Below are 12112 nucleotides of genomic sequence, written 5' to 3' on the forward strand. Positions count from 1 at the left end.
CCGACACATATCCCACCCGATCCCCGTACCCCTACACCAACACATATCCCACCCTATCCCCGTAACCCCACGTATTTAATCCCCCTAACACTAAGGGTCAATTTATCATAGCCAATCAACCTAACCCGCACATCTTTGGACTGTGGGAGGAAACCGGAGCACCCGGAGGAAACCCCAAACCGAATTTGAAAAAAATGGTACCAATCCGGTCCAATAGAGTGGCAATCAAGAAGTTTATTCCATTGTCATGTCCTGCCCCTGCTTTTAAGAAGAAGTTTAAGTTTTATGTCTACTAGATATTTAAGTTAGTGAGGAACGATTGTGGCACATTTCATTTCTCGGCCATAAGAGAAATTGAAACGGAAAGAAAAGACCAGTTTGAGGACCAAGTGATAAAGCAGGTTTGATTAGCATCCAGTCTTCTCAACTCACAGACTTGAATCCAGCCCAGACTGAATGCCTCCTCTCTCGGCTCGCTGCAAGAACATTAAGTGAATTAGGGCGGCATGCACCCATGTCCTACCAGCAGTAGGCACACAAATTGATGGCGTCATTGACAGCTGGTCAGAGACATGGAAGTGGTAGATTCGTGGAGTAGGAATTACTACTCAGATGTAGGTTTTAGGGTACACAAGAGTTTATTCTGCATCTAGCATGTTATAACCAGTGATTCAGGATGACACACCAAATTCTCAAAATGCAGAAGCATTCTATTCCACATTAGTACCTTTTACTTACACACATACACACAGCAAGCATGCTTCCCCTTACTTACATGAAAAGCGGTAAGCAGCACTAATTGCGTGTTGGGGTTCCCCTGCTGGGAGAGATAATTTTTTATTTGGTGAAGCCACCCTTGATAATATCTGGAATGATTCCACAACTAAAAAAGTTTGTGTGTAGGTGTAAGTGCTAAAGACTACCTTTTTGCAATCTCTGAAATAACAGACATTTTAATTTTGAGGAGGCTGTAGGTGAAACAGAGAATAATGTCTGAAGGGCCATGATGGGAAAATTCACACTTCCAGTCAGGCTGAAACTTAATTCAGCCCACCCAAATAAGTGGGTGAAATATGACTTTTTTTTTCTCTAGAATGCTAAGACAGTAAAACAAGTAACCTTTACTTATATTAGCACCCGACTGATAATTTGACTAGAAAATTCCAGTTGAGTAAGTGAGCAGTTCATTACATTACAAATGCCACTGCAAGTAGCCACTCTAAGTAGCAACACAAGTTGATAAGGCCATAAAGAGTGCAACCAAAGTATTGGGAGTTTATTTCTAGATGAACAGAAAAGCAGAGGTAATAAATGTATACAGAACCTTGGTTAGACCACACTTGGGAGTGTTGTGTGAAGTTCTGGTCTCCATACTACAAAAAAAAGGATATTGAAGCACGGGAGAAAGTGCAGAAAAGATTTACAAGGATTTTACCAGAATTGAGAGGTTGCAGCCATCAGGATAGATTAAGCGAGCTGGGGCTCTCGCTGGAAAAGAGAAGAGATGATAGAGGTCTTTAAGATTAATGAAGGGGTTCAATAGGGTGGATGTGGAGAAACTAATTCCACTTGAGGGAGTCCAGAACAAGGAAAATAAATATAATATAGCCACTAACAGATCAAACAAGGAATTTAAGAGGAGTTTCTTTACACAAGAGTGGTGAGAATATGGAACTTGTTGCCACATGGGGTGACTGAAACAGATGGAATTAATGATGGCAATTTTAAACTAACTCACCAGGCGGGAAACCCGCGGGATCAGGTGGAATGTAGGTTTTATATCTCGCCCAATATTACTCTCCATTTATTGCATTGGAGAGTGAAATCGAGGCGGGGTGTAAAACCAGAATTGCACCCGATCCACTCAATTTCCCAATGGGCAGGTGAGGTTAAAATTTCCCCCAATGTATTTAAGGGAAGACTTGATGTATACATGAGGGAAAGGGAGACAGAGGGATATAGGGGTAGAGTGGGCAGAGGCTTGTGTGGAGTATAAAGATCGGCATAGACCACTGGGGCCAAATGCCAGGTTTTTCTTGTAGATTTTTTCTAATTCTATGTAAACTTCTCCCACCACTGCACAGTGTCCTTGACCAAAATTAAAATTAGCAGAGTGCACCACTATATAGTTTTAAAAAAGGCCAACAAACCAACCTTTCATTGAACAAACCAAAATTCAATTCAACCATTTACCCCACTTCAACAGAGCATTGATGACCTAATTAAACATATCGTAAAATTACACTGAGCTAAGAGGATGGGAGCAATTCTTGAAAACCAAATGCAGGAGGCTCAATGCTGTTTAAATTGTTAACTCAGTCTTTAATGGCTTGGACATTTTCATACATACAACAGATGAAGACTTTGCTGAAATATATTTTAAAATGCAAAGTTATTAAAAAAAGAGAATACATGCATGTACAGATTTGCCAATGACATGATCCCATTATACATTTTTAACTGTACTTTGAAAGGAATTGAGCGCCATCAACATGGTGCAAAAGTTCCAAAAGTCTGCATCAGTCTAATACAAAGTTAATATCCTGAATTAAAAATATTCCAGTTGAAAATTATGTATCTCAGATGTTGTGTCCCAGTATTATCAAAGAGTTACTACAATGAATTCTCTGTACTGAACACAGATACAGTAACAAGTTAAATCAATTACATAATAACCAGCATTTTATGCATACTTGTTGAGGCAGTTGACCCAGCAAAAAAAATGTTAGGGTGTAAGAGATGGTTGTGCAGTTGCCAGCCGGCACAGAGTTAAGAGTCTAACAGATGTAAAAGACCGCCACATTGAAGTCTATATATTTTTTAAACCCTCCAATACCATATTAACTTAAGATAGCTCACGATTTCACCAAAATTGGGCATACTTAAAACATTCTGCAATATGAAAATCTCACCATGTGCAAGATTAATGAACATTGTAGAGCAGTTATAAATTAGCAAGATAAAATGTTGTACAATTCAGTAATCAACCACTTGCGTTGGTTTACTAATTTGCTAAGTTAAGAACCAAGTCTCTCTCTCTCTCTCTCTCTCTCTCACACACACACACACACACACACACACACACAGACACAGACACAGTAACAAAGTAGCACACAAACTAGAGTTTGTGTCCAACACCAGATGAAATAGCGAGTTCAGTTCTAGCGATTTAAGCCATATGATATGATTTCATCTACTGTGGCTGACTGCAACAATTATGAATGTAAATTACCTTCTGTACAACAGGTCGCTGCCACCAAGTTATGGGGGAGTGGGACACACGCCACATTGTTGTGAAACTGATCAAGAAACTACCGAAAAGAACATTGCAACTCTGCTTTGACAGGTCGCTCCTCCCGTGTTAAAATCATATTTTTAAAAACCGTTAGGTCTATGAAGCGAAACAGCACGTCTCTATGATGCCAGTAGCTTTCATAGTTCAGAATTGAAACTTAAGAAACTTTGGCAACACAACTTTTTAATAGTTTTTTTCCCCCTAATTTGATAGACCTCTGCCCTGCCCCCCCAAAAAATCAGTTTTCGCTAGTTAAAGAGGTCACTATTGAACCGTTATGTTTGTTTTCAATGACTGTACCTTTTGGTCCACGATAGAGCAGACGAGGTCTTTGACGGCCGAGAGGGAGAGGTCTTGTGCTTCGATGGTTACCGGTTCCCGAGTGAGGCCGATCTGCAAGAGGAAGGAGACTCCGTTGAAGGATCCCCGGGAATTGGTGGGACTCGGGGCGCTGAGGCTCCCGTTGGAAAGCCGGCCAGAGAGCACGGCGGTGGCGGGCGGCGAGAGCGATGGGGTGGGCGAGCAGGCGGGCAGCGGCAGCACAGGCGGCAACAATCTCTGCGACACGGGAGGAGACGAGTTGCTGTTGGCTGACATCTGGCTCCCTGGCGATATATTCCCACTTAGAAACTTCCAGCGTTCCAAAACAAAACAAAAAATCAAAAGGCAAACAAAAAAAACAACAGTCCAAACAACCACTTTGTCGTTTGTTTATTGAGATGGGACTAAAGGATTTGCCCGCTGGCGAGCTCGCATTTGCTGAGAAGTTGGTTCAGTAGCAGCCTGTTGATGTCCCACTCATTTTTCCCCCTCTGCGCTTTTCTCCTCTCTCTCTTTGCTCTGTAGTTTCAATCCGCCGTCACCAGACGCTCAATCCGTCACCGGAAATACTCTGCAAAAAAAAAGAGGGGGAGGCTCGATGAAAAGATGATGTTTTGTTTCAGCACCAACTTTCCAACACGCACATTAATACCGACAGCGACAAAATAATAACCCTCCCGAGGATGTGCAAATATTCTGACTTTAGGGAGCTCTCAAGTTTTCATGTTTCCTATGGATGGGAAGTCCGTATGTTGTTGGCACAAGAGAGAAACGGACAGCTTTCAACTCAAAACACAGCACCACTAACTTAAAAACACCATATATACCAGTTAACAGCCCCTTACTTTTCACTGTTGACTGAGCTGTTCTCATTTCCATGTCCCGGTAAACAGGCAGAAGGAAGGGGGGCGCGGGGGGTGGGTGGAAAGAACAAACTGTGCTACTTGTTCTCAATGGACCGGATGGTCCTAAATCTCTAATATCCGTTCATCTCCATTCACATTAATTGCTGTTGGTCACACGCGTCTATTCCTGAATATTTAAACCGGTGATTTACCCCCGACGTTTGTTTAGAATTCGTTTCACCAGACGAGGATATCAGTTGACCGGAAACATTTATCGCGAAAATACACGGGGATTTGGTGACACCGGCGCGTGAAAGAAAGAGTTACCAAACCACAGGGGTCCCCAGAGCGCCTGACACAGAAACAGCTGCTTTCAACTGAAGATCCATAACAGCGTTGCGAGTAGGCAAGTCGAGGTTACTACATCCGTTGCACAATGCACGGGAGTTGTGATGTTACTTTTGACTTGTATTCTGATTGACAACGGGTTGCCAAATGCTGATCTGGCCATGCGATGGTGCGATCACCAGCTTGCACCTCAACTTGCGGATTTCCACCCATATGTACCCATCGCTGGACGTCCTCCAGTCACATGACTTGTGTAAGCGCCTTTGAGGTGATTCCACTTCTAAACAGGCACATGGTTCACTCGATTCACCACAAAATACTGTGAAGTTCGTAAACTGGATATTCCCTTGCACGTATCTTCAGTATTGATAGTTACCACAAGCGGCGCAGTTACCACACAATCTGAAGACGTGTACAAGGTAATGCCCTATATTAAAAAGTGCACTTATATAAAAGTATAGAGCTTTATATAGACGACTGTAATTACTTGAAGAGGATATGAAATAAGAGCAGAGAAATCAGATAGCTCCAGTTAAGCAGTTAACGCTGGCACAGACGCAATGTGGCCAATGACTTTTTTTCCTGAGCTATAATTTCTATGAAAACTGGATCACAAGGTTACTAAAGTGCTCTAATTTTGTTGTTCGTATAATAAATTCCGAAATTGTATTTGATGTTAGCAATACACACTGAAATATCGCAGGCTGGTGCCCCTATTGTACAACCACACACACCTGGGATGAGAAGAGAGCCAGATATACAAATATCACCCGTTCATTACACCAGAAGGGGACACTTTAACTCTGCTGAGTAGTGATGGGGGCCATCAACATACCGCGCAAGTCACAAACTTACTGGCAGTGTCGATCTTCCAAACAAAATGATCCGATCACCATTCTGTGATTCAGACTGATCAGAGACCAGTATCTACCAATGCGATTCTCACTTGGCAGATCCTTATCATGCTGGAATGTGACCAGCACCGAGAGGCAGTGACAACAGAGCCCTTCACACTGACTGGAGTTATACTGCAACTTATAGAAATTTGAAGCAGTGTGTGGCGGGACAAGTCTTTTGGAGCGGAGCGGGGTGGGATGAGGGTTTTTAATACACTCGGTTGTGATCTGATCCCTGAGTTACACAGTCATTTTTGCATCAATGTGCATCACGTTGCATCAACATCATTTACATAGTTGATGCCAATTCTTAACACAATCCTAGTTGTGTTTAATTTACAAGGGTGCATGGGGGGGGGGGGGGGCGTTGAGGGGCATACAAATATATTCTGATCAGGGAAACTAGAGTTGCCCTTTGCTGCCTATTATATGGTAAATCACAAACTTCAATTGTGATGGATTTTCAGATTAAATAGTTCTCATTGATGACACACCTATTTAATACTTTAACTTTGGTAACATTCATCTCTTACTGTTCATGGGGTTTACTTTCAAGATTGCTAAGATTTCATTCAGCAAGTACATTTTCAACTGCAGGTGTTTAGGTAAAACGCAGGAATATTCTTTATTGACAGGCCAAAAGCTGGAAATCTGAAACAAAAATAGAAAATGCTAGAAATGCACAGGTCAGCCAACAGGTGCAGAAGGTCACGGAAGGAGCCCCGAGGAGGGGCGGTTGGTGAGAAGGTCACGGAAGGAGCCCCGGGAGGGGCGGCTGGTGAGCAGGCCCGGGCGTTGGGCTGAAGATTGTCGGACAGGAGGAATGGTGGAAATGGAATGGCGGCGCGCACAGACACAGCGGCTTTGCTTCTCCCAGGACGGTGCTATTTACGTTTAATGTTAATGTTATTTGTACTGGACTCATGGGAGCTTGCAAGATCACATTTCGTTGTTCATGTACTTGTGCATTGTACAATGACAATAAAGTTGAATTATTATTATCTGTGGTGAGAAAAAGCTCGGTGGCGTTTTGGGCAGATCCCTATTCAGAACCTCTTCCGAATTTCTCTTAACTTCTTTACAGAGATGAACGGTCAATAGTTATTAATTCATGTATTAAGTCCAAACAGCTACAATATTAGGCAGAAAATTTAAATATTGGGATGAAGTAACCCTCTACCAGTGATCTCATCTACTTTAAGTAGTTTATGCTACAGTATTGTTCGTCAAAAAATGTACACAATTGTCAATAATGCACAGCTGTACTCAAGTCTGCATTTAGGTTGCGAGTATATTTGTGTGGCCAGCTTTGCTGGCTGAGATACACACGTATGGATCTCAAAAGTTAGTCAAGTAACTTTTTTATTAATAGTTCTCAAAAAAAGGAATCAATTTAATCTGGACGAGAGATATAATGACCTCTGCAATTTTAAAGAATGAGTCAATGAGCATACAACTGCGCTTAAAAGATAAAAGTTGATAAACCAGACCTGCATATTTATGACAGGGGCTTTACCACAACTGAGTCAAGAACAATAAGGCTTTTCTTTGGTATAGTATTTATATCAAGGTGTTTTTTTTAAATAAGAGTTCACTTTCAAAGTATATAATGATGTGGAATTATATGGCTACGTTATTCACGTTAAAATGTTACCATTTTTGGCGAATACCTTTATGGACTAAAGTTATAGTTTATATGTTAGAGAAGCTGCATTTTCTTATCGGCGCAATAAACAAAGCTTGTGTGTGAAACGCTTTAGAAAATGCTAGAAACGAGAAAGGATATACAAAATCCAATTTCATAATGCGAATACGTGCTGATTTAAAAATAATTAATTTGATTATTTTCTAAAGGGGCCAGTGGTAACCAGAGACGCCACTTCCAACTACTTACCAATGTTATTCCATGGGGATTTCCCATATCGGTTAATCTCGTCACGCCACTAAAAGCAACAAACTTAACCAGGATCAGAGCAGTGCTTAACTTGGTCCATGGAAAGGCAAAGTCTAATGAACGCTTCCATATCAAATCCAATTATGTGAGTAGTAAATGTTTAAAAAAGGAGAACCGTATTCAATCTCTTACAATTCAATTCCCGCCCCTTCCCCTTAAGATTAAGCTACAGAAAGATGTGCTGGGGAGATGCTCTGCACTCTACACCTTTGCAACATGTCACTTAGCTACACACCGGACGGAAAAGTTGCCACGAATTGAAACGCTTGGTTAAAACATTCGCGTTGTATTGGATTCCGTTAGAAACAAACTCGACTGCATGAAAGTAGAAATATAATGCAATGCTCGTGTTGATTTCACGATTATAGTATTTGTACAAAAAAGAGTCAGGAATACGCAGCCAACATTTGCATTAACTATAAAGGAAAAGTGGATCCAATTGTCTTCACATCAGCACTCTAGCCCATTGATGCTGCATACAGGCTACAAGCACTAATGTTTGATTTCCAATGAGATTTTTCAGCAGCAAAAGTTTACCTTATTCACTTTTAATAGCAGCAAATAGTTTCTGATGGGAAAGTACTCACTCTTTTCCGCCGAGTTGCTGAAGTTTTCTTCAGACCACTTTGTGCATTCCACTTCATTTGTGCTTCATATTCCTCCACCCCGCAACTGCGTAACCACGGTGGGGGGGAGCGGGCGTAGCTCTCGCACTGCATCCCGGGATTCGTAGTCCAGCGGGAGGACGTTTCCACTCGCGTACCATAGGGAGTGACGTCATCGACGAACTACAACTCCCGGCGTCCTCCGGGTATTTTTTTCGTGCCGCGCTTGCGCAGCTGAGCACGACCAGCAGCAGCGTCCCGTTTATGGCCGGGGTGGAGGCGCGACCTCTAACGGTTCAGCGGGGAGCGGCTGGGCCCTGCAACCGCGCGCTGCCGGCTCATGGCAAATACTGCAAGAGAAGAGGTTTGTACCGAGGGACAGACATCCACTGTCCGCTCTCCTTCGCGCGTATCGAGGTAAACTAGTAAACGAGGAGCGGAGGGCGAGGCTCGGCCGAATAGCGGGGCTGTTTCCATGGAAACCACGAACATACACCGCCCGCCGCCCTGTGGCTCTAGCTGCCATTCACAATTCCGAGCCACTGTTGATTTGCTGCACTAGACCAGCTCGCCAGTCTCCTGCACTAGGAATACAGTAACTTGTCTTTGGATATGCATCATTTAAAACAAATAAACACGGCTATCTAGATTTGCATAGACGGTCTGTTTTGATGAAAAGTAATCGACCTGAAATGTTAAAAATAAAACGAAAGACTTGCATTTATATAGCACCTTTCATGACCACAGGACCTCCCCAAGCACTTTAAAGCCAATGAAGTACTTTTTTAAGTGTCGTCATTGTTGTAATGTAGGAAACACAGCAGCCAATTTGCACACAGCAAGCTCCCACAAACAACAATGTTGATTGAGGGCTAAATATTAAACAAGACATAGAGGATAACTCTTCTTCAAAATAGTGCCGTGGGGTTCTTTTATGTCCACCTGGGAGGACAGACGGGGCCTCGGTTTCACGTTTCATGCGAAAGATGGCACCTCCAACAGTGCAGCAGTCCCTCAGTACTGTGCTGGAGTGGAACTTGAACACACAACCTTCTGACTTAGACGCCGGTGTGCTACCCACTGAGCCACGACTGACACGCATTTACTCTGTTTTTCTCTCTCCACAGATGCTGCCTGATCTGCTGAGTATTTCAAGCATTTTTTGTTTTTTTTTAGTTGCATGAATGTGTTACCTGACAGCTCTGTGATGTGCGGTTCATTTTTTGAAATACAACGGAAATCTATTAAATGGCAAATCTTTTGACTGCGATTCAATACAGACCATATTAAGTCATATCTAAGTGACTTGATGCCTTTCAGTGAGATTTACGTTATCGGAGCGTGATCGAAAACAATCAAAAGTTTGCTGAACAATTCTGTACCGCATAACAGACTTATTCGGAAAATAGAAGCTGATGGTTTTAAAGGGATGGTGGCAACTTGGGTACGAATTTGGCTAAGGGATAGGAGGCAGAGAGTAGTGGTGAACAGATGTTTTTCTGACTGGAGGGAAGAATGCAGTGGGGTCCCCCAGGGGTCGGTATTAGGACCATTGCTTTTCTATATATATATATATATATATTATATAAAATGACCAGGACTTGGGTATAGTGAGTACAATTTTGAAGTTTGCGGGTGATATAATAGTGAATAGAATAATAGCAGTCTTCAGGACGGCATAGACAGACTGGTTAAATGGGCAGACACAAGGGAGATACAATTTAATGCGGATAAGTGTGAAGTGATTCACTTTGGAGGAACAATGTGGAGAGGCAGTATAATCTAAATGGTACTATTTTGAAGGGGGTATAAGAGCAGAGGGACCTGGGGTTGCATATTCCCAGATCCTTGAAGGTGGCAGGGCAAGTTGATAAGGTGGTTAAGAAAGTGTATGGGATACTTGGCTTTTTAAATAGGGGCATTGACTACAGAGGTGATTTACCAGGATGATACCAGGAATGAGAGAGTTCAGTTATGTGGAGAGATTGGAGAAGTTGTGATTGTTCTCCTTAGAGCAGAAAAGGTTAAGGGGAGACCTAATAGAGGTATTTAAAATTATGAGGGGTTTTGCTAGAGCAAGTAGGGAGAAATTATTTCCTCTGGCAAGTGGGTCGGTAACAAGAGGTCATAGATTTAAAATAATTGATAAAAGAACTAGAGAGGAAATGAGGAGATATCTCTTCACACAGGGGGTTGTTAAGATCTGGAATGCACTACCTGAAAGTGTGGTGGAATTAGATTCCATAGTAACCGTCAAAAGGCAATTGGACATGTACTTGAAGAGGACTAATTTGCAGAGTGATGGGGAAAAAGCTCGGATACGGGACTAAATTGGACAGCTCTTTCAAAGAGCTGGCACAGACACAACAGGCCAAATGGCGGCCTCCTGAGCTGCAAGATTCTATGATTCTTATGATGGTGTCTCTACAATTCACCAAGGTTACAGTGTTAATGGTTGCGTAATAGCAATCCAAAGTGATTAGACTAATCAGTATGTCAAATGTATTGTTGGGTCTATGTCCACTGTCAAACAGTAATAACGTAATGAGTCATTGGATGTCCACAAGGAAAAGGAGAAGGAAGCATGCTTGTTTCAGGGTTTAGACATCTACCAACATGGGAAGAGAAGAATAACTTTGCAGCATTTTTTAAAGACCATGATAAAGTTCATGTTGAATGAACATCCTTTTGATAGATTGATGGTGCTTTAAGAAAACACTGCTAGGCTGAATTTATATTATAGAAACAATTCCATTATATGACCTGGTTCCTGTGCTGAATTCAGCTAATTTATGTTTTGAGTGTTTTCAACAAAGCCTGAACTGTGCATACACAAGATTTGTATGAGCACAATTGCCATACACCACAAGCACAACTCTAAAGCAAATGCACACTTGTGTTCTTGCCAATGTGTAGTTACTACAAAGTAGCATTGCCAAACCTCCTGGAATTAAAGACTAATCTCCTGAACACTGCTACAAGCAACCCAGGAGAAAAATCATAGGGGAATTCAAAAAATGTGGGTTTTTTTAATTATCTTTTGAGCATTTTTGTTTATTAGTTCTAAAAATACTGGGGATACAAAAATGCTGTTTGACTAGGGGGTTTGGATGTCATCTGATGAAACCCCCAGTAATGCATTCAACCAGAGTTGGCAACCTGCAGACAAAGTCACTGGGTTTCCCATTTGTGTGTGATCCACCACACTGGGTCTTACCTGCTGAGGTGTTTTTTGTGCCTCCTGGAGGCCAGTGTCGGGAGCAGCAGGAGAGCGGCATTACAGTGAGTATTTAAACTCACTTTCGCGGGATTTTTTCAGAGACTTACCAATCTCGCAGACTGGCGGCGGCATTCCAGAGCCACGTCACAATTCAAAAAGTGACGCTGGCCAGAGGAAGCAGCTGATTGGGTGAGTACGGCCGGGTGAGTATTTAAATTACTCTATAGTTTGACAGTTAAGGTTAATAGTTTATAAAGTTTAGACGATCTTAATTTTTGTGGTTTATTGTTTCTAAGGTCTCTGTTGTGTCGCGGGGAGTGCTAGTAAACAAGGGCCCTTGAGTATATCATTTAATTGTAGTGTAATTAGTGGTATTTATTTAATTTAATTTGAATTAATTAAAGGGTAAGTCATGGCAGCACAGCTCAGCCCCATGGCATGCTCCTCCTGCACTTTGTGGGAAATCAGGGACACTTTCTGTGTCCCTGACGACCATGTGTGTGGGAAGTGTATCCAGCTGCAGCTACTGGCAGACCGCATTGCGGCGCTGGAGCTGCAAATGGATACATACTGGAGCATTTGCGATGCTGAGGACATCGTGGATAGGACATTTAGGGAGTTGGTCACA

The 12112-nt window shown here is 42.3% G+C and overlaps 1 protein-coding gene across 4 annotated transcripts in view; it reads right to left on the minus strand.

The window, feature by feature from the left end:
• prkd3 (protein kinase D3) overlaps window positions 1–8507 on the minus strand; it is a 477301-nt gene extending 468794 nt beyond the window's left edge. For 2 of the 4 annotated variants that reach the window (XM_085980200.1, XM_085980197.1), the window contains exons 1-2: window positions 8247–8507; window positions 3596–4187 (exon numbers count right to left, since the gene is read on the minus strand). In XM_085980200.1, coding sequence (XP_085836326.1) covers window positions 3596–3892 — 297 coding nt within the window. In that variant the 5' untranslated portion in view covers window positions 3893–4187; window positions 8247–8507. The other 2 variants (XM_085980198.1, XM_085980199.1) reach the window with 2 other exon arrangements.
• Between the last annotated feature and the right edge of the window lie 3605 nt (window positions 8508–12112).

The sequence above is a fragment of the Somniosus microcephalus genome, chromosome 3 (assembly GCF_052327205.1).
Source record: "Somniosus microcephalus isolate GS21.2 chromosome 3, FLI_Smic_1.0, whole genome shotgun sequence".
Classification (NCBI taxonomy): Eukaryota; Metazoa; Chordata; class Chondrichthyes; order Squaliformes; family Somniosidae; genus Somniosus; species Somniosus microcephalus.